This window comes from Artemia franciscana, chromosome 12, assembly GCF_032884065.1.
Source record: "Artemia franciscana chromosome 12, ASM3288406v1, whole genome shotgun sequence".
Taxonomy (NCBI): domain Eukaryota; kingdom Metazoa; phylum Arthropoda; class Branchiopoda; order Anostraca; family Artemiidae; genus Artemia; species Artemia franciscana.
The window spans coordinates 24,468,191-24,492,010 of NC_088874.1; the positions used below are offsets into that span (position 1 = coordinate 24,468,191).

The 23,820-nt window shown below is 36.6% G+C and overlaps 1 protein-coding gene across 2 annotated transcripts in view; it reads left to right on the forward strand.

The window, feature by feature from the left end:
- The window catches only part of LOC136033892 (large ribosomal subunit protein mL39-like), a 53,452-nt gene that overhangs the window by 26,979 nt on the left and 2,653 nt on the right, over positions 1-23,820 (forward strand). For both annotated transcript variants that reach the window (XM_065714878.1, XM_065714879.1), the window contains exons 3-7: positions 5,126-5,365; positions 12,316-12,528; positions 17,951-18,051; positions 20,630-20,701; positions 22,536-22,583. In XM_065714878.1, the coding sequence (XP_065570950.1) occupies positions 5,126-5,365; positions 12,316-12,528; positions 17,951-18,051; positions 20,630-20,701; positions 22,536-22,583 (674 nt within the window). The remainder of the gene's footprint in view (positions 1-5,125; positions 5,366-12,315; positions 12,529-17,950; positions 18,052-20,629; positions 20,702-22,535; positions 22,584-23,820) is intronic.

The window sequence follows — 23,820 nt, forward strand, 5'->3', positions numbered from 1 at the left end:
GAGGTATTTCTAGGGGATGGGGGAGAGTAGGGATAAAAATGCAAAACGTACGCGATGTTAGGCTACTATTTTGCCGGGATCGTTGGGCTAATAAAAGAAAGAGAAGTCCCCCCCCCCCATTCCTCGCACTTATTTTCTATCTGAATTGATCACTTTACAGATGATATTATTTCATTAAGTTATAATATGGGAAGTAGTTTATCTTAAAAATTTACTTATTAATAATAATTACTGTCATTGTTTTTGCTCTAGTAATGTAAGATACTTTAGTATTCAAATTGAAAAAATCTAATGAATAATCTTTCTTACCTTAGTTTTTTATTACATGAGATATTATTCTTTCTCCAGTCATAGGTCTATATCAATTTTTAAGAAGAACACTCTCAGATAGAATCGTGGTCAAGCAAACTTGCAAGTATATTTTTTTTTCCTATTTTACTGCAATTTGTGTAGCTTGAAATGTTACTGAAGGGCTGTAAATTCAGCCTCATCTCCTTCAATTGGAAATTTAGGATTTTTATGTCTATGCTTCTCGGCTTAAATAATGTACTAGAAGGAACGGCCATTTTTCATATATTTCGTAATTTCGTAATTGTATCCTGTAATTTCCTGCAATGACTATATTTCCTGTACCTGGCTTCAGTGGCGCCATTTCTGAAAACCTTAGGGGTGGCCAAACATCGATTTTGGGCCCCCATCTAGCCTTAAACATTTTGAAATTTTCGAAGATGCCTTAAGGTACCGTAATACCTTAGGGGTTCACATTTTGCAGCTTATTTAGAGACTAAAAACAGTACCAAAATGGAACATTTACTTTATAAATCAGAAGCTTACATACAGTTACTTCAGCAATGGATATCTCCTTTGCTTCATTTTTGCGAATTCGTCGTTCACAAACGTCAACGCAGAGAAAAAACGTCCATTTGTGCACGTTGTGAGTGGGATTGAAAGGACTACCCTGACGACCTTAAGAAGCTCAGAATAAGCTTCTTTTAATCCTCCGAGGCTTTTGAACACATCTAAAGCGTTTGTCGGTTTCTGTGGAAGCTGCGACAAAAATGCACGAGCTATTACAGCTTGACACTTCAGCTGCATAGTATCAGTTCCCGCCTGATCGAAGTATGTCGCGATCACAAGAAGTAAATCCGAGTCCATAAAATCTTTGGATTTAGGGTTAAGGCAACGTATGGCTTCTAGCACTGGCAGCTGGATAGAAAAATACTCTTCAACCTTATCTAACACTCTGTCCAAAACATGGTAGAACTCTCTCCGCATTTTGTCTTCCGTTGTTGTGCTTACGGAGTCAGTGTTGTGCTTTCCAATTGTTGTTGTCGTCAAGTAGCCTCTTAGTATTCCGGATATCTTCTGAACTCATTTTGATTTAGCAGGTATGGCTGAAGAGAGAGCACTTGTTTCCGACAGATCGGCTCCGACATTAATGGCCATCTCTTTAGACATGCCCTATAGGACACAAAAATACTCGTCATCACGCATTTTCCTCAGTTCGTTCTTTGTTGCACTGATTAAAGTGCAAGCTTCTGAGATGACCAGATCCGCTGCCTGTAGTTGTTCAGTAAGAGGGTTTATCACTGCAAAAACTTCGTGAATGACATGCAAACTGAATATGAAGGGAAACAACTCTAGCTGGTTCTTAAGGTCCGTAGCTTCTGCTGCTGCCTCCCTATCAGAGGATTCTTGATCTACTGACAGAACTGCGAGTATACAGTCATAACTAACCAGGATCTTAGCCGATAGTCTATACCAGTAAGACCAACGTGTCACTACTGTCCTTTCAAGCGTTAGCACAGGCACATTGGCAGTTTTCTGGGCTTTGGTGAACAACTGGTATCGAGTGTTGTTGTTGGAGACGAAACTGAAAACTGTTTGTAAAGCTAAAAATACTCATGAAATTCTTTGTATTTTCTGCATACAATCGCCAATGACAAGGTTAAGTCCATGGTAAGTCTAATGACAGTGTGTGTACACCACTTGTGGTGCTTTTTCCTGGAGACGGGCCTGTACTCCTGAAAACTGTCCACTCATTACACTGGCCCCGTCATAGTACTGTCCAACACACTTTGACCAGTCAAGGCCAATACCCTTTATTTTGTTGTAAATGAGATCGGCCAAACTTTCAGTGTCAACCTTGCGCATATGGTAGAAACCTATGGCCCTTTCTTTGATTTTCAGTTCATGACCATAGCGCACTAAGATCGCGAGTTGTTCTTTTTTCGAGAGGTTTTTTGTCTCTTTAGCAAGAACGGCAAAATATTTTGCTTCTCTGACTTCTTTTGCGATATAACTTTTGGTTTCCTTTCCTATGACCTCAAGGTAGTCGTTTTGGTGCTCGTGTGACATGTAATGGCCATAGGCCTTACGAAAGTTTTTCATCAAGTCCGGGCTGATTTCCGCTAAAAGATGTACTGTCTATACGAAATTCCCTTGATTGGCACTAGACTCCCCTGCATCATGGCCACGAAACGTACGACCTTGCCATCCAAGTAATGCTGTAGGTTTTAGTGGAGCTTTTACGTACTGTATATTCTCTAGTATTTCCTTTTCGCGTTCTTTGGAGAGGCATGACATAACAGATTCGGCCGCCTCCGTCTCAATGGCTTTAAACTGAGTCAAAGAAATGGTACATGCCTTGAGTCGGTCGCTGTTTTTGTGTTGCCGTATCAGTTCAGAAATCTCTTTCCACTTTCTAAATCCTACGTCAATGAACGCTCTAGCTCCATACCTTTCGCCTGATCTTAGCGAGGATCCTCTGAAATGTCGGCAGTTGAAACAGAACACCTAGTCCTGCTCTATCGAATATTCGAGCCATGAGTATGCCAAGAAATAAGAGCTATTAAGTTTTCGTTTGCGATTCCCGATTGTGGTGGTGGGATAGTCAGTCAAAACTGGTTGGCAGGGGTTATTATACGGGTTCATGGACAAATTGGTACTGATCGTCCTGGAAGCCCTTTCCTCCGTTTGTGGTTTTCGCAGATTTTTCTCCTCAGAAAGTTGTCTCGCGTCCAGGGTCTGCTCGTTTCTCGGTAAAACATCGGTTGTCGATGAGTTGTCCCTGTAAAATGTGGTAGATTTACTTACAGTCAGTTTGAAGAACGAAGCCAATAGTCGTTGCATCTTTGTTCTTCTTCTTTCCTTTGGGCTTTCATCTTCCTTATTTTTTTCATCACTCGCACCTTTCAATAACCCGATTTGCACTTGGATACAACTCAACACTATTTCACGGTTCTTTATTTGATGAAGGGTAACGAGAAACTAAATACAAAACTGGAATGACACCCTGGTCTGGATATCCCTTTTTCCAGATGTTAGCCTACACATAAATGTGCTGACTGACGGGATTCATTAATTACTGGAGCTGACCGGTTTATTCGATTCCTTGGGATACTTCTGGATGAAAATCTATCTTTCAAACGGCATACTGAGTCAATGAGATTAAAGGTTTCTCGAGGCCTTGGAATTATTCGAAAGCTGAAGCGAGTCTTTCCTTTCTCTATCCTTGGTCTATTATATTTCTCTCTTATTTACCCTTATTTATGCTACTGCTCGTCAGTGTGGATGTCAACATTTCCATCTGTACTTACACCTTTACATAATCTCCAACTGAAAGCAGCAAAAGTTCTTCAGTCTACCACCCATATTTCTGTTGAACTTCTGAAGATTAAAGATGTTCATACATTACACCTCTCTTTCATTGCGTTTCAGTATTTCCGTGGAGACCTTCCATCAAGTTTTTCCGGGCTTTTTGAAATTGTTCGAAATGTCAGTCCTTATGAAACTAGAAACAAGGATGATGTGCTAGTGCCATCCACCCCTGCAGTGCGCTCGGACTTTGGTCTGATAGTTGCTGTCGGACGTGCCTGGAATTCCATTCCTGTTGGGATTCGACGGTCCTGTACCATAGGATCCTTCAAGAAACGGTTGAAGAATTTTTTAATCAAAAAAAATAAATTAAATTATAATATTGATCAGTTATTTATATTGTTTAGTTATCAAGATTTAATTTATTTATTTAATTATTTAGATTGAATTTATTTATTTAGATTTGGGTGGTGTGAGTGTTGGATCCTCGATGTATATATATTTTTTTATTATTTATTTATTTGTTGTAAGTAGGTGGTGCGGAGACCGGTTGTACTCGGGTGAGGATTGGTGAGTAGACTCTAAATATATTTTAAGTGTGAATGTAATTAATAGTTATTTATGTTTTGTTTTGTTGTTTTTTTTTTTCCCCAAATAACGGGCCATTGAGCCCTTTGGGATATTTTTTGTTTATAAATGGATGGATATTGGTAATAAAAGGAACTTGAACTTGAAATGCAATAATCTTCGAGTATCTTAAATTTGCTATTTAGTAATAATTCACATTACAAATACGGTAAAGTAAGAGAAAAAAGTAGAACATAAAATAGAACGAATAAACAAAAAATTACGTGGTTGAAATTGGGCCCCTCCAGAAATCACAGGGGGGGCATGGCCCACCTGCCCTATCCGAATGGCGCCATTGCCTGGATTGGGGCTAAAGTTGTGTTCACACCTGATCCAATGCAAAAATTTTAAAGGCAAGCCATTGCTGGATCTAAATTTTTTGCGGTCCCTTTAAAACACCTTCACCCTCTCCCAACCTCCCTGGCTGAGCAGTCTTCTAACTGGGCCTTAGGTAATTTGAGCATTTTTATTTGTTATGCATTTTGTTGATATTTACACAGCTTATTATGAAGTATTAGGAATTCTTTAAATTAACCAGAATAGTCACGTTCTGTTTGTATAATATATGAGAATACACCTTATTTCCATTGACCATCGTGAAGGATGCAGAAAAGAGTATATCCAGGTGTTACCAAGTAACTGAAGCAGCTCAAGCCATAAGTTTGCAAAATTTTTAACCATCATTTTATTGTCGTGGACAGTCTAGTTCTATCCCTTTATACAAAGGAATTTGTTTTGGAGGAGGGGTAAAACTTTGAAAAGTTATAAAAAAAATATACGAATTATACAGAAAGCAGAAAGATAGTAAAAGTCCAGATGTCCTATCACATTGAATACTGTTGCTTTATTCTAGACAGTCAGCAATTTCTTAGATTAATTTTTTTTCCTTTTTTTAATTCAGACTTAGGAGAAGATCTCATGAAAGTATCAGCAATAGCTGAAGTCAACGGTGAGCCTTGGGATATGCATAGACCAATCGAATCTGACTGCGAGCTGAAGCTTCTCCACTTTCATAGTTTAGACCCTACTGTGGCCAATAAAGCGTTTTGGAGGAGTGGGAGCTTCCTTCTTGGTGCCGTCATTGAGCTAGCATTTAGAGAAGAAATCCCTGTCGTATTGCATAGTTTTCCTGCGCCCAACGGTATTTGACTATTATTATAATTAAATTATTAATTTTAAGGCTATGTGTTGTGTACCCATTTTTCAGCTGGAGCGGGGGCCGCTTGGCTTTGAAATTTTCAAGAAACATTGAAAATCTATTACTATTACAAAACTTCCTTGTGAATGAAAGACCCAGTTTCAGTTGGACTAAACTGATTTTCTTGGCTATTACCAAACAGTACGTGATAGCGAAGTGTAAGTAAGGAGCGATCCGGCTCAATAGTAACCGAGACTGTAAAAGAAGGAATTTTGATACCAGTAGATACATTAAAAGAGTTGGATTTTTATGCGATTTTAAATATATAAGTTTCATCAACTTTAGTCCTACCTGTCAAAAGTTACGAGTCTGATTAAATTTGCTTTATTTTCGAAAAAGGGGGGAAACACCCCCTAAAAGTCATAGAATCTCAATGAAAGTCCCACCATCAGATTCAGTGTATCAGAGAACCCTACTATAGAGATATCAAGCTCCTATCTGCACAAATGTGGAATTTTGTATTTTTTGCCATAATAGATAGTTGTTTTTTTGTTGTTGTTTTTTTCCCAGGGGTGATCGTATCGACCCAGTTGTCCTAGAATTTCACGAAAGGGCTCATTCGAAGGGAAATTATAAGTTCTAGTGTCCTTTTTAAGTGACCAAAAAATTGGAGGGCAACTAGGCATTCTCCCACGCTCATTTTTTCCCAAAGTCACCGGATAAAAATTTTAAGATTGCTATTTTGTTCAACATAGTGGAAATATATAATAACCATGTCTTTGAGGACTACTTAATCCCCCAAAGTCCGCGGGGAAGGGCTATAAGCTATGGACTTTGCCCATTGTTTGCATATAGTATTTGTTATTGGTGAGTATACAGATGTTTTCAGGGGATTTTTTCTGGTGTGTGGGGGGGAGGGTTGGGTTACGTGGGAGAATCTTTCCATGGAGGAATTTTTCATGGGGGAAGATAATTTCTAAGAACGGGACTCTGGGATATCCATTCTAAAAGAATTGGAATAAATTTCGAACTTTAGCGTAAAGAGTGAGGTATTGACGAGGTGGTTAACCCCCTCATATTATGCATTTGAGAAAGTTCGCCCCCTTGTCAATACATCGCTCTTTGCGCTAAAGTTATGGCCGTTATGGCTTATAAAATAATGGCCTATATAAGCAATAATTTGTTTGTTCTATTTTCCGGTCATCTTAGCAGTTAATTTTACCTTAAGCAGCTTCATAACTATGATTTTTATATCATAATAAACCAAAGATATTGTTTGTGTTCGGCTTGTGGTTATTTAAAAAAAAAAAGTTTTTTTCAAACTGAAAATAAGGAATAACTTTAAAACTTAAAACGGACATAAATGATTTCGTATATCTTTTAAATATCTTTTCTTTCATTCATTTCATTTTTTTGAGAATTGCTCAACTTGTGACTCTCATTTTCATAAAAATAGTTTTGATCTCTTTGGCTGTTTTGTTGTATGCCTTACAATATTAGTTCTGCAGATAATGCTAATTTGAGTTACGTGGGAGAATCTTTCCATGGAGGAATTTCTCGTTGGGGAAGGGAATTTTCCATGGAGGGGGAGCTGGATTTCCCGACATACTTTACGGAACGATCAGCAATTAAATAAAAAAACAAGTTTTTTCAACTGAAAGTAAGAAGCAACGTGAAAACTTAACCGAAAAGAAAATATTACGTATATGAGATGGGTTGCCTCTCCTCAGTTGCTCGCTTTTACGCGAAAGTTTCTTTTTTAACTTTTAAAAGAGGCTATTATTCTAATTAAATAGCCTTTGTGATTAAGGAGTCATTCTTAAACAACTGAAACAAAAATCAAACTTAGGTTATTATAAGTTTTTTATTAGCTTGAAAAAAGTAAAATTAATATACAAATTTCATTTCAATTATTCATGTACGGTGAGCCAAATTCAAAACCTGCATTAATTCAAAAAGGATCAGAAATTAAGTAAAAAAAACTAGTTTTTTTAACCGAAAGTAAGAAGCGACATTAAAACTTAAAACGAACAGAAATTATTCCTTATAGGAAAGGGGCTGCCCCCTCTTCAACGCCCCGCTCTTTCAAACAGTTTGTGGTAACGAACTGTAAGTAAGGAGCGACCAGGCTCAATAGTAACCGAAACTCTAAAAAACGGTATTTCGATAAAAATAGTTACATCAAAAGAATCGGATTTTTATGCTAATTTTAAATATATAAGTTTCATCTAGTTTAGTCCTACCCATCAAAAGTTACGAGCCCGAGAAAATTTGCCTTATTTTTGAAAACAGAGGGAAACGCCCCCTAAAAGAAGAAAGATTATGACGTGTTTATTTGTTGTTTTTTTTTTTTCCGGGGGTGATTGTATCGACCCAGTGGTCCTAGAATGTCGTGAGAGGGCTCATTCGAATGGAAATTAAAAGTTCTAGTGCCCTTTTTAAGGGATAATTTTTCCCAGAATCACCAGATCAAATTTTGGCATAGCCATTTTGTTCAATTGTTCAATTGTCTTTGAGGACGACTTAATCCCCCTGGATTAAGAATTAATCAGTCCCTGGAGGAAGGGCTGAAAGTTATTAACTTAGCCCATTGTTTACATAGTATTGATTATTGGGAAGTATACAGACCTCTTCAGGAGGGATTTTTCCGGGTGGGGAGAGGAGGGTCTGAGCGAGACGGTTACGTGGGAAGATCTGTCCATGGAGGAAAAGAATTTCCATGAACGAGGCGCCTTCATGGCACCAACACCTAGTTGGTGGGGGCGCTTCGCGCCCCGCCCCCCAAGGTCCCCCCGCGCGTGCAAGTCGCTACGTGCCATATTAGTTACGCGTCATTGTAGTTGTGTCCCTGCGTCCCACCTGTGAATATATATATATATATATATATATATATATATATACATATATATATATATATATATATATATATATATATATATATATATATATATATATATATATATATATATATATATATGTTTTTAACTACGTAAAACTTGCGAATATGCAACATTCTTCGCTGTCCCATTGTCTGTGCATATAAATAGATTGTAAGGTTTACCGACTGTTGAACAGGTGGCAACTCTGCTGGTTACTGGTTACACTAGAGCTTCTATGGGCAATATTTTCGCAGTCAGTGTTTTGAATGTATCAGATAACATCGAACCTGTAATCATCTGTTCTTATCTATGGAAGACTAGTTCCGAGGAAGATAATACTAGTTGATATTCATGCCGCGAAACGCCCCTTGAGCTTTAAATAGAAGCTGCAAAGAAAGGAGAAAAAAATATACTCTACTATTTTGTGCTCAATACAGACACTAACTTTATGAAGATGGCTACACAGGTTCCAACAGTAATTAGAGACGATTGAATTTAGGGAATCCTTCGCCTCAGAGGCAGTACGCGCATTTCGTTAGCACAATTGTCTAAGATGTCTAAGATGATCACACTCTAAGATGGGACAAGAGTAAGACTTCCCAGACAAGAAAAGATTAATTTATTTTTACACTTGTTCCATATTTGAATCGATTATTATCTGCATTATGGACTCAAATATTTTCTTCCTCTGAGCGAGGAACTCGAATTCCGTAAAAGATATTTTTTATCGTGTCCTCGCTCATTCCGTGTCGCTACGTTTAAGTTCTGGGTCTTCATAAACTGGATGAAAAAATCTCTATGTACATTTTTTTTTTACCTCGTCCCCTGAGAGCAGTTTTGTCGTATCTGTAACTATTTCGGGAAGTGGAGTTGAGACTGCCATCTAATGTGAAACTTTTTGTTCTATCCGATTCCGTCGACCATTTTATTGTATCTCAACTAGAAGTGCCTCAATTTTAGATTTCTCGTTTATCGTATCTCACATTTTGTCATTTGATTAAGAGCGGTTTTGTCGTATCTCATATGGGAGAACTACATGGGCATTTTTGTCATAACTCCGTCGACGTATACTTTTGAAGAATTTGGTAAAAGTTTCACAATGAGACACAAACGGACATTATTTACATCTGCACAAGCTGCACAATATTTACAGGAATCCAGGTACCTCATTTTTGTGGAATTTACTAATATTTTGTTCAAAGAATGTAATATATATTATATCTTATATTATATATATTATATGATGTATTGTACGTATATAGAGTATAATTTAATATGATAAAATACCTGATTTGTTATGATTTTTGTTGCGTATCAGTGGTCAGAATAAATCTCGGCTATGATCGTATTTTGGTAGTGCTTCCTTGTAATGCAGCAGTCTGTCGGTAAATTTTTTTGCAGTTCATATTATTGACTTACAAATAAGGTGAACATACTACTCGATGCCTTTTTTTATGTTCTTTATAAACATAACAATCGCTTTTATCGCAAATTCAAATTTAAACACTTTTTGACCTCACCTAACTAACCCAGCCTAACCTAATTAACCCAGCCTAACCTGACTATAAATAATTTTGGCGCAGAGAAAACGTAGCATTATTTTGTCAAAAATGACCGAAAATGCATACTTTAATTGAAAATTTGGCACCAAGGAAGAAGAAAACGGCATAAACGGCAAAATAAAATTCATTTATCCAACTTAATCGTTGAAAATTGGTGCTTGTGGATTATATAACATTAAAAATGGATTTATAATGAAACAGTAAGTTTCTCAAACAGTCTGAAACAGTAATAAAATCAATGAGGTATACTGTTGCATTTGGTCCGAGTTTGAGGCTGGACGTGGAGCAAACGAAATAGCTAGTGGACTAGTGGCCATACTGGAAAAAGTTCTTGATACTTACCCTGATATCTGTCAGTTAATTACTTTGTCGGACTCCTGCGTGTCCCAGAGCCGAAACTCAATTATAAGCTTCGCCATTCAAGATGTTCTAAGAAAATTTCCACGCTTAGAAAAAGTGGTTATGAAGTTTTGTGAACCAGGTCATTCGACTATACAGGAGGTTGATGCTGTACATAGCACTATTGAGCGGGGGCTAAATCACCTTGATTTGTTTTCTCCACTAGGTCTGGTGAGGAAGTTACTGAAAGTAAGAAAGACACGTCCATTGAATGTCCTACAAATGACCCAGTCAAAGTTCTTTAACTTGCAAAAGCAAGCAAAGCTGTAAAAGTACTCGTTGGTACCGTATTCAAAGGTAAAAGAACTTGAGTTCCATCAGGATAACGCAAAGAGAGTTTGGTTCAAAACTTCCTTCTCTGGAGGCTTGCAAATGGCTACTATATCACAAGAATGTACTTCTGTTAAAAAGTGTCCCAACATTTCGGCTGTCCGTGTTGTTGAACGTCTTGTTTTGCCCAAACTTTGTGGCAAAAATATTGATCTACCTGATACGGAAATCAAAAATGTCAAATATCTCCTAAAGTTCATCCCCAACCAAGACCATTAGTATTTTGAAACCAAGATTGAACAGTACTACAAGGCCAAGGGGGCTACTGAACGTTTGGAAGCCTCTCCGTCTGCGCGAGATCCATGTCCAGAGAATGACTCCATTGAAGCAAAACGACGGCCAGCAAAGAAACTAAAAAAAAATGAACATTACTGATGTTTTTGTTAATTTTATACTTTTTCAAATAGTATTGCTGCATCAGAACTCGTTTGTCGTGCCTTCATGGTGAAAAGAATAGGCAGTCTACACCATTTTGTCGTATCTAAGTTTACTAAAATTTCGGTAAGGTCGGATTGTCGTATCTGTATTTCATTTCAATTTTTGACAATGAAAACTTTACCTTTTTCATCTAATATTCGGGAGACCCTCCTAGTCATTTTTTCTCTTTTTTTATGTATTTGCGAAGAAAATCGGTTGTACCGTGTAAGTTCCAGCAAAGGCAAAATTTTCAAAGTCGTTTTTCTCGGAATTTTGAAAACCTTAGTTACGACAAAACCGCTCTCAGGGGACGACCTGTCAAGACATTTTTCACTTTAGAAATTTTTATCATTAACAAAGAAAAACAAGTCACCTGTAGGAGTAATTTTGTTGCATACCGCAAAACCCTGTGTTTACCCATGAAAATTTACTATTGTGGCCCTAGAGTAATATGTCAAAAAGGGTTTCTTCAGTTTATCCATAAGTGAAGCATTACAAATGGTGAGTTGGATCAGATTTAACCTCTGTTTAATGAGATTAGGTTCAGTAGTCATAAACAAGGCGAAAATAAAAATTTTGAATATTAAATTCAAGTGAACAGGCCTGTATTCTTGTGAAGCTTATTTTCTAACAAGCTTTGAGTTCTCTTGTTTATATGAATGTTGGGTTAGAACTAAAGACATTATTTTACTAGAAACCAAATTAAACTATTTTAATTGACAACTGTGTGTCTTCTCTGCATGGAGTCGTGGAGTGATTTTATTGTTCTTACTGTTTACAGGAAATCTAACTTGTCTTGGCTTTCCCAATGTAAGCCAGTCGGCGTTACCCACCTATTAATTCAAGGTCATTGGTTGTTACTTAAAGCACTTAGAGATTGCTAAAACTCTGCCATCTGTTGTGTAATTCAGTTTATAGTTACAGGTGTTCCTAGGGAATATGTCTGATCAAGGGTGACTGAGTCCCACTCCAAATATTTTGTGAAGGGGGGACGGATGAAGGGCTTACACAGTCTTAATCTAATTTGTTTAACAAAATACAAGAAAAAATAAAGGATCATCAAATGAAAATTATTACTGAAATACCCACTTTAAAACAAGAAATTGGCAGTTTCTAACATTTATTATAGAAAAAATGAATTAACATATAAGTATATCAAACTACCAAGTTTACTAGAGAATTTAAGATACTTTTTTTTTTCAATGAAAGAGATATAGAATGAGGGAGGGCTGCAGTTTCCCTGCTCCCTTCCTGGGTACGCCCCCATGTCTATTACTCTGTCACAATCGTAAATCCTCCTTCCAGAGCCAATTTCAGTTGCATCTCTAGGGACGCATTCATTTCAATGATTATAATTTACTTCTAGTTCGATCTGGAAGCTTTGTTTATGATGCATACATTGGCGTTGAAAGCTGGCAACCTTCAGGTGAAGAAATGCGGCAGCTTAGCGCTGCATTTGCTCGTCTTGCGGTAGAAGATTTACCATTTGAAAGACTTGAAGTCAACGAAAAAGTTGCTAAAGAACTTTTCAAGGATAATCAGTTTAAGATGGCGCAAATCCCGAAAATTTGTGAAGACCGTATGTTATTTTTATTCTCTTCTTTTTTTATTCTCTTCTCTCTATTTTTATTCTCTTCTATTTATCTTTTTCTGGTTGCATTAGAGTCACATTTGTCAATAGAGTCGGAATTGTGCACGACTTCAGCGTCAGTTATGTTCGTGAGCTCGTAATTTTATGTCCGTGAGTTCGTTATTTTTCGAGTGGATTGTTGTCCAGCTATCATTTATAAAATTTATTATCACAAACCATAAAGGTTTAAGGCATCATTTTTTGAAATTAGAAAAGATGGAAGTTAAGAACAGCGTGTTTCTTATCCGTAAGATGAACAAGGTTGAAGATACAAACACAATATGTTAGGGTGTGTTAGTTGGGAACAAATTAATGTTGATACAATCTTTGCAAAGCATTTTTTTCACCATTCTAATCTTCTGTTTCTGTAGCACAGGTATTACTTTAAATACAGAGTTAACTTCAATTATCTGTGAAAATAAAATCTTTGTAATTACTTGTTCAATGTAAGTTGCGAGAAAAGACATTATTTTGCTCTAATGCACGCAGTAAAGAGTAAAAAGAGTGCTTTTTACAGCATTCTTGAAGTACAGTTGAGAATACTGTTTCTGTTCTGTTTTTTCCTTCTCCTCTATTTTTTCCTCCTCCCCTACTTGTTTCTTCTCCTTTGTGTTTTCCTTGCTATAGAGCGTTACGGTAGAGACGAAGTGCTTGTTGTTGTTGTTCTGTAGTTAATCAAAACACGTATACGTTTGTGAAATGTTTATTTATAAATTAGTAGCTGCTATTATGTTCATTATCATGGATGTGTGATTTTTTCACAACAAAATTTACCCATCTATCTAATAAGGTTTCTGTTGTTAAGGTAGGAAACGAGGTTAGTAGTTGGTTTCGTATTTAATCAGGAATCAAGCAGGGTTGCGTTCCATCCCCATATATATGGATCATTTTGATAAACTTTGTCCTAAGGAGCACAGCAATGACAATGGGAAATATAAAAGTGTATTAAGTCTTTTATTTTGACGTTTTCGAATCACCAACATCCCACATAGCTGAAATTAACTGCTTTCACTGCATTCTTAAGGTATGTTGAGAATAAAATTGTTGCGGATAAGGTAAAAATAAGGGAAGTAGCTGGTTCTGCATTAAATCAGGAGTTAAGCAGATTTGCGTTCTATTCCCGTTTACATGGATCATTTTGATAGACTTCACCATAAAGAGCACAGAAAAGGCAATGGGAGAACACGGAATCAATGGGGGAAGTAAAACTCTCCAACACTTGGATCATGTTGGTGATTTAAGCATCCTATATGAAAATATTTGTAAAATGAGTGAATTTTTGAGGTGTTGAGAATTCGGGATGCAAAAATTAGTTTCGATGTTAAAGTTAAGAAGACTAAGTCGCTAAAACAAGGAATAAGTGAAGGTGAAGAGGTGATAGTGGGTAATCAGAAGATTGTTCAAGTGAACTGCTTCAGTTAACTAGGTAGTATTATTAGTAAAGACGGTGGGTGCAATGAAGATGTTAAACGTAGAATAGCCAAGACCTAGGGTGCTATTTCACAGCTGAAAAATGTGTGGCAGAATAGGAGGATAAATCTGCAAACCAAGGTTAGAATATTGGAAACAACGGAGGAGGATTTGGTTGGTGTTTTTCAGAGGAATGGCTACCAGATTGTTTTGGGGATCCGTCTGACTGACCGTATCTCTAACAAACTGAAGCTGTACGAAAAATGTGGCTCAATTCCGCTTTCTAGGACTATGATAAGAGAAAGGTTCAGATCGATAGGACACGTTATGTGGATGAAGGATGACAGATTGTCGAAGATCTTTCTTGTTTGCCAACCATCTTGGACCAAACGAAAAAGAGGCCGTTTCTGAATGGAGTGGGAGGATTTCGTGAGGAAAAATTTAAAGGAATCGGGAACTTCCTGGGAGGATGTAAAGAGGGAGTTGGCTAAATTTTAATTGTAATTACATCCTGAATTCCTGATAATTTATTATTATTTATTATCAGCCTTACCAAAATGCTACTGTGTCTCAGCAGGAAATAGGGTTTCACAAGTAGTTACTAGTCCTATGTAATTACAATCAAACATTAAGATACGATTTTTAACCATTAACCTTAGGGATCGTATGTCTCGAGAGTTGATTTTCAGAGCATGATCGGCTTTCATATTGAAAGCATTATTTAGTTAATAAGCAGGATAATTATAGAAAATTTTTGAATATCAGAGAGCCCCTTCCCATTCTAATCCACCTCTACCTATTTATATGATTACTTCGACGTAGCTAACTAGGGTAATAGTGAATCATTGCAAATCATTTTTTTTTGTCGGAGGCCGGTCGCCTTGTTATGACCCTAGTTTCAAGACCTTACGGTGGGAGAGTCAATTATGTGAGGGAAGAAGTTTATTAAAGTGACTACGGAGCAAGTGTGCAATACTAAACTCATCAGTTTTCTTCATACGGCTTTAGATTCTGGAAAAATACCAGCCGCTATTTTCCTGGATGTGCGGAAAGCTTTTGATAGTCTTACTCATAAGATTCTTCTTGATAAACTGTCTCATATAGGAATACGAGGTTCAGCCCTATCATGGTTCCATTCTTTTTTACACGATAGAACGATTTCCGTGGACCCTGACTCACTAAACTCCATTGGTGTAAACTATGGAGTACCACAAGGATCGATTCTTGGTCCTACTCTGTTTTTGATATACATCAACGATTTATTTAGAGCGGTAAAGAACGCGATTCCCTCTGCGTGTTGTACTCTATGTCACGAAAAGGAAAATATGGTGGCATCTTCTGATATTCTGCCATCCCTTCATTAAGATTTAGTTGCCTTCGCTGACGACAGCAATATCCTATGTGCTGAAGACACGGAACAAGATTTGGAGGTTAAACTTCACATGCTTATGGAGCGGTCTTACCACTGGTTTGATACTAACCGACGTGCTTTAAATATCGCTAAATCACACTTTCTCATATTTTCTAGAACTGGAAAGGTATGCCGCCCTTATCAACTATATCTACCTCGAAAGGACCTTTGTCTCGACCTAACGTAAGATACGTGCGTTTCCTTGGAATTTTGTTGGATGAGAATCTTTCTTTTAGAAACCACATCAAGATGGTCCAAGCAAAAATATCAAATCTTGGGATTATTCGAAAACTTAAACACATTTTTCCTGGATCTATTCTTTGGACCCTGTATTTTTCACTCATTCAGCCATATTTAACTTACTGCAACTCGATTTGGATGTCTACATTCCAGTCTCTGCTCCATCCGATTAAAGTAATTCATCAAAAGGCTCGCCAGTGAGTTAACGAATTTAATAAAGGACATCGAAAAGTGCTTTTGAATACTTATGCACCCTATGTCGTCTCTTGCTCTTCAATGATTTTCAAGTATCTTCATGGTGTACTGCCTCGCTGTTTCAATTCTTTCTTTCCCGATTTAGTTAATTCAAGGAGCTCTCCTAATCTACGCAATAAAGACCACCTACTTTTACCTCAAACTAAGACTGTTAGATCAGATTTTAGTCCCCGAATAGCATGTAGTAAAGTATGGAACAGTCTCCCTGATAATGTCCGTAGCATTCATTCGTTGATGGTGGGGATCCCACCGTGATGGTGGGAGATGGTGTGGACTTGGATTTGAATTTCGAGGACGAAGTGGTAAGTAAAAATAACACAAAATTATTTAATTGGATTTCTTGTTTGTTTTTTTTAAGAAGAGACTCTTTATTTGATATTTATTTTTGTTTTAACCCCTATGTAACGGGCCATGGAGCCTTGTAGGGGTAGAAAGTTATTGTTGTCCATTTATTTTGATGTTAATAAACTGAACTGAACTGTGTAGCGTCAAAGATAGCAAGGAACAGAGGTATGATCGAAAAAGTGTATTTGCAGTGAAAATTTTTAGACTTGCATATTTTATTTGGTACGTCCAAATTTAATGTATTGCTCTTCTGTTTTGTATGAAAGAATTGCTGTCCGTCTGAAACTTCTACGTGTTCTCCAAATTCAGCTATATGTGCTATTTATGGAATCGATTGATAGTCATAGTTCAGTGAAATGATCTTTACCCACGAGACCAAATTTTACCGTTTTTCATGCAGTCATACCATAAATTTTTGTCATAGATAAATTCGTACGTAAGTTGAAAATGCTAGTTAATCTTCAGAAAAGAGGTAGTGAAACACTTTTCCGTGTGGTCTCTTAGATTTTTTTTTTTTTTTTTTTTTTTAATGAGGTATAGGGAAATCTAATATTGCACTTAAGAAAGGATGCAACATGAGTTTAACGGCCATCATGAGAAGTAAAAACTGGTCCGAAAGGATGGTAAATCATAAACACTTCTACAATAAAAACAGGATAACTAAACCGGCCCATTTCCCCTTCGGTACCACAAACCTTGCAACTTTATGTAGTAAATGAGCCTAGAGTAGACTCGCATAGTGTCACAGTAAGTTGGTGTTTACCAACTTACCAACTGTTTAACACCAACCATGTATAATTTTACAGCATTACGTGTAATTTTTTGGATAGGGCTTTTCCGCTTTTTGGTACGAGAGAGAGAGAGAGATCGGCATATTTAAAAACTATCGTAGCATAGCTAAATTCAGTTTTTTCACAAAAATTATACATTTAGACAAAAATCACACACTACGACCCAGCATTAAAAATTGATGTGAAGAAAGGTGATATATAGTACAGTATTGATAGTTCACATGTTATTGATTATGTTTGGGTTTTGAACTACGGTAGCTGACTTGACTACAGTAAAGACTGTTGTAGTTTCGACTAAAGAAAATAGCTGCGGTAACTTGCACAAGTGGAAACTGGTACTAGTGTCGTCGACAAATCACCAACGGCATCTAGCATTTGGCGTTTCTTAGCATTTTTCTTACATACTTTCTGGTTCTGACTGTAGTTTTGACAAGGTCTTAACTTTATAAGTTTGTTTCTTTGTCAATATGGCAAAATGTTTAAAAATTTGGTATTATTTCACCATTACTGCCTTGAATTGGAACTTGTTTCAAATACAAAATGCTGTTCTTATCAAAAATGGAAAATTCTTTAAGTGAAACCCAAACGTCCGCAAGTGACTACGTGCTGACACTACTCAATGGCAGTAATTACGGATAGTCAACTAAAGTGAAACTGTCAGAATAGCTGTGAAAATGGAGGGTAAAACGCTTTGGAGTTGACGACAGTTTCCAAGGTCCGAAGGTACTCATTGTCTTTTGATGAATCCCAACTGAATTCATATGAATTCTTTCAAATGAATTCAATATATGCTGTAGCTAATGTTAAACTTATTTTTAATGTTTTTTTTCGAAAAAAAAATATAAAGCAAAGAAAGACTTACTGTTGCTCGTTTTATGTCCTAGAAACAAAATTTAAGTTCTTTTTCTTTTGTTTTCAGACGGTAGCATTACTGTGTACCGAGTTGGTGAACATGTTGATATTAGTAGAGGACCTATGATCTCATCAAGTAGTCTTTTTGGTCGCGTTGCTGTATCTTCGGTAAGCTTAACCTTGTATAAAAATCGGCTCTGTCTGTAAACTTTACAGTGATCTATTTATCTAATATTTAAATACTACAAAGTGTGAAACCAAAAAAGTAATCCAGGTAGCTGAGGGGGTAGAGTTTCACACTCTATAACTCATGGTTTCTGGGGATGGTCTTCCATTTTTGATCCCAACATCGGTAAAAAGGACAAGTATCGAGAGTGTCTACATTTTTGGGTAAAGGTTGCATTTGCTGAGCAAAAAATGGAATACCTGTGCAGATGGAAAAGAGTTCTATTGAAGTGGATGGTTGGGCGTAAAGGTGGTATCTCTTTTATTCATAAGTTGGTATTTATAAAGTTATTTATTTTATGCATAACCATCCACCTTTTGTTGAGTAAAAATATCCAATTCAGTAATTGAATTTAAATTAAAAATAAAGAGAAAATTATATAAGTGACTGTACCTGTTCTAGGCAAAGTTTGAAATACCGCTATGTTTCACTGGTAAAGTCCACTATGTACTGAACTGTCCGAGCAAATCGATTGCCAACAGTGACGGCTGGTGTCCCGAGCAAGCGCAAGGAGGTGATAAAAGCAGCCGGTGTTTTGCTGGACAAAATGCGTTTTACTGGACAAAAAACGTCTGGACGGACGTTTTTTTAGCTAAAGCCTTGGTTTCGATGTTATAATTGTTCTTTATACGATTATTCCTTGAAATAATCTGCCATTAGAACAAGAAGAGTCTTGCCTTCTTATTTTGGCAAATTGATTTGGATAGTAGTGAAAAATTAACAGCATGTTCTGAAGCCTATACTATAAAGCTGATTAGCATACCTCACACAGGGTATAGGAAAACAATGCTCTTGTCTCTTTTTAGATAATTCTAAATGATGTTGTGTCGTGATCGTGTATCAAAATTCCCCCCCCCCCCAAAAAAAAAAAAAATATTATGCCAATCTATGCGGAATGCATGTTTCATACTTTGGAAACTGTAGTCTGAACGCTGCATAACTATGTTTTCGATGTCAGATGGTTCAGTGAGAATAAATTTAATGATACTACTAGCAAAAAGATTGTGTTTAGCTAACAGAAAAATTGACTTGTCCGAACTCGCTTTATGAACAAAATTTGGTAACAAATATTTTAATTTAATTTTTTTTTTTCTCAAAACACTGCATGGAAGCTCAACAAAATTAATGAAGAACTTTTAACAGCAAAAATGAAAATTGATGGAAAAAATAAGGTTCTCTACTTTCTCTGATTATTGTCTTTTAGAGCTTGGTATAATAATTTATCGTTTACTTCCGGTATGAATAGTATTTTACGACGACAATAATATCGAGATAATTTAAAGAGTTTATTATTTTAGAGTATGGAAAGACCTGAAGATCCGTTCCCCTAGTTTGTACCTAGTTAGAACCTTTATTTCTGGTGTAGGAGGGAGGATACTTTTTGGATCCTCCTTTGGCCATGCTACAGCGTCGACGTTACTCTTGACAGCCTTTTTTTCTTCTTTGTGCAGTGGAAAATTAGAATGAAAGGGGTCTGGTTGCAGACATTTATCTTCAAAGCCCATAATTAAGTCCGATGCTCTTATCCGTGTAAATGATCTTCCTACATGTTAATGAGGTTCATTCACATAGTACAAGGTCAATGAATCAAATCTATGTTAATAATTTAATTACGTTTAGGTCGGCGTTGTCCTTGGTTTTAGAAGTGCTAAGTTATGGAATTCGTTAAATAAGGATGTTAAAAGTACTCGCGATGTAAGTGAATTTAATGGGCTGTTGAACAATGTATTGTTCTCTAAATAGGATTTTGACGATTAAATTGATAGGAAGTAATATTGATGAAATGGTATTAAATCATGATTATTAGTGTTATTATTTTGTTTGTTTTAATTTTGATTGATGTGTCTTAAGAAAGGAGTGGTAAGTTAATGGTAGCAGGGTACATGGTTTTGTTGTTATGTTTGTTTGTTGTTCTTTCTCAAACACTTCTGATGCAAAAGTAGATTTATTTTTTTGATATTGTAAATTTATTTGATTGTCCCTCCTTCATATCATGCCCTGGCATTTGGAGGGGATATGGTTGTATTAGTTTTCTTCTTAATAATCGATATTATATAAAATAAAAGTTAAAAAATGAAATTCAAAAGCTACTGAAAAAAAAGAAAAAAAGATGATAAACTATGCCATTTTACTTACTGAGTGGTACATTAGGAAATTGTTCAGTACAATACGAATAGTTCGATGACTTTTTTTTCTTGCTCCTTTCTGGCTCGGATTTTTTTTTTTTTTTTTTTTTTTTTTTTTATGGAAAATTTTTAACCTGCTCTCCAGGTGGTACAAATTAATCTCTTGCGCCACAATTTTAGTCGGAGAACTAGCGCAGTCTATTTCAAAACATTGGCAACGCTGGTCCAGAACACTCTGCACCTTCCTCTATCATTGGGGTGAGTGTAAATCTCAGTTTGACAAAAAATCTCATCTATGATCACCTCACTGCCGCCTTGCCTCTGGACGAGCAGTATGTGTATATGTATATTGTAAGATGTTAAACTTTAATATTAATGCTGTTTTTACTTGCAGATTCACTTGCTCAACAGTGATATTCCCAATCTATTCCGGTTTCAAGGAGTCGCGATACCAAAACAACTAATGGTACTTATTTTTCATTGTGTTGTCTTATGTCTGTTGCTGGGCATCAGAGAAGGTTATGGTAGTGGGAGATAGTACGCTTGTAAAAATTTGTTTTCAACTCAATTATATTACGCCCCCGTACTAAGGTATTAGAAGCTAGGATATATCAGCACATAAGATAGAATATCCAAAAATCAATAAAAAAATGTCAAGGTTTATATCCTCTCTAGGGCTTCAGTTATACTGCTATTTGTCAATGCAACAAAATAAGACCTAGGCCCATTGTAAGGGAAACAAAATCATTTTTTACCAATTGAGAACAATGAAAAGGTAAACTTACCACAAAGAATTAGTCACAAGCTCAATACCCAAGAGGAAGAAAAAACATTGGTAAGGTCTCTGGATCGTCCTGAGAGCTCCTCTTCTCCCTTCCCAGAAAAATGCCATTTGCAAATGTGCTCCTACTTTCTTGTCACTTTCCTCGTCCTTCCTACGAAGAATTTGCTGAAACTAGCTAATAGGTGTGTCGCTTGTTTCTTTCAGGCAAATTCAGTCATTTGCGAGTTATATTAGGAAGACTAAATCTGAAAACTATTTGTTTTCCCTAAATTGATACGTCCACTATATGTAAAAAAAAGGAAAAAAACAAATTCAGTGTATCCAAAAAAATTGTTTAATAGCGCCCAAACAGTGCACATTAGGGCAAAAGCAGTGCTGAATGGTCAGTAAATCCATAACCAGTAATTAGGGCTCTAACAAGATCCGTGCAACTATGAGGGTTGACACTCCTTCATGTATTTCAAAACCTTCTTCACTATAACAAAGCAATATAGATGCTAATATAGCAGTTTTATATGCTAGTATAGATGTTTTATAACCATCCCAAAACAAGAGTTGAACAGGAGTTCCCCAAGGCCGTGGATTATTCTATCGCCTAGACATACAAAGATTCCGCAATTCAACATTAAAATAGAACAACCGGACACTCTTCAAGACAATCTGGTAATTAAATGCGACGGAATATCAGGAAACGATTATCGCCTCTCTGGTCGGATAATGAGGAAATAGACTGGGAGTAAGTGGTTTCACGCAGAATTACTTATCACTTGCTCAGATGAGTTAGCCCCCTCCCCCCTATAAAGCTGTCATTTAGTTGTACGAGGATTTTTAGTATTTATCATTGGAAGCATAAGTATTCCCATGACGCCGACAACTGTCATTTTTCTATGGAACAGCAGGAATCTTGTTTGAAGCAGAATGACATATGAATTGTCAATTTGTATATTTGTAGGACCAACCAGTTCCCTTGAGCCCTTTAACCAGGGACAGTGCCCCGGGGTGGCCTCGGCTCTTCAGAATGGACCTCGGCTACCTTCAGAATGGTGCTGCATCAGTTATATCGTCAGTCGAACGTAGCAATTACTTTAATGTGAAAAACAATCCTGAGAAAGGAATGTGAAAATTATAAAAATATGTCTAATCAGTCATCAAGTCAGAACATCGATCAAGGCTTCATACATGGCAGGGGGTGACTGCGTTTGAACCCAACCCCCGAAAATTTTGTCCGACTTGTAAAAACGTTGCAAAAATGCATACAAAATTTTTTTTATGTGTTTTTAAAGTTTTTATAACCTCTCCCCCCCCCTCCAAATAAAAATAATGGACACAATATTGACATAGATTAAAATCCTTTTACTGAGACAGTCAACTTTGTTAAGCGATTCAATTAACCACTAAATTACCGCCAAAAAAAAAACAAAGCCGTTTTATCAAAGTTTTTCATACCTGTTCTTAAAAGTGCTTTGCTCAATTTTTCCATTTGATTTTGATTTTTTTTTTTTTTTTTTTTTTTCAGCTGAACCATTTTGCCTGGGGAATTGTTCAAGAAAGGAGTAAACATTTGGTAAGTTGGTCTACTAGGGCTCAGTAAGAATTTGAATCAAGTTATTGATCTGAAACCTGAAATAATAGTTCTGAGCTTCAATGCCGGAATATAGCTGAAGGCTATGATTTTTCATCACAGAAAACACTTGATGTCTTCCTTTCCCGTTAAGGTTGGAAGCAGGAGGTCAAGACAAATTTCTTATGAAAGATGATTATGGGAAAATGTCATAAATATTCAACAAGCTGGGTACACCAGTTAGAAACGTGATTAGACTTCCCCCCTTCCCACCTCGTAAAGCATTTGATCTCACGTTGTCTATATTTGAGCTCAACGCGAGAGGGGATTTTAAAGTCAAATGGCCATTTAAAGTTTTACAACTCTAAGAAAGGCAACATACATTTTTTAAGAAGGAATCTTGCAAAGAAAAATTCTAGGAGGGGGGAGACTAGGGTTCAAAAATCTCCTTTGGAACCAAATAAATCAGTAAGCCGTATCTAATGGGCTGTGTTTTGATTTGTTATTCAAGGTTTTTACTATAGATCGATCTTACACCTCAGTGCAAATTGTTCCTGCAAATCTTTAGTTATTTCATTTCATTTTGATCGAAAGTAAAGCGATGCTGTCAAATTAAAGACTTTCTTCGCTCAGGGACCCTATGTGTCGGTAGTAAATCCATTTTTTTTTTTTTTTTTTTTTTTTTTTTTTTTTTGCATTTCTTCTGCTATCAAAAAAAAGTTTCCATATGGTACGGCTCTAAAGAACATTTTGTTGTTGTTTGGCATTAAATATTAAAAGGATTTTGTTCGTACACTCTTGAATAATCTGTAAAATATAATTTGTAATAAAACAAAATGTTTTTTATGGCACTCGGTATTAACCAAGTGACATATAGCAATCGTAAATTCTGTCGGTCTGTCGGTTTGTCTGTCTGTCTGTCTGTCTGTCTGTCGGTCCCGGTTTTGCTACTTTAGGCACTTCCAGGTAAGCTAGGACGATGAAATTTGGCAAGTGCATCAAGGACCGGACCAGATTAAATTAGAAATAGTCGTTTTCCCGATTTGACCATCTGGGGGGGGGGAGTGGGGGGCCGGTTAATTAGAAAAAAATGAAGTATTTTTAACTTATGAGCGGGTGATGGGATCTTAATGAAATTTGATGTTTGGAATGATATTGTGTCTCAGAGGTCTTATTTTAAATCCCGACCGGATCTGATGACATTGGGGGGAGTTGGAGGGGGGAAACCTAAAATCTTGGA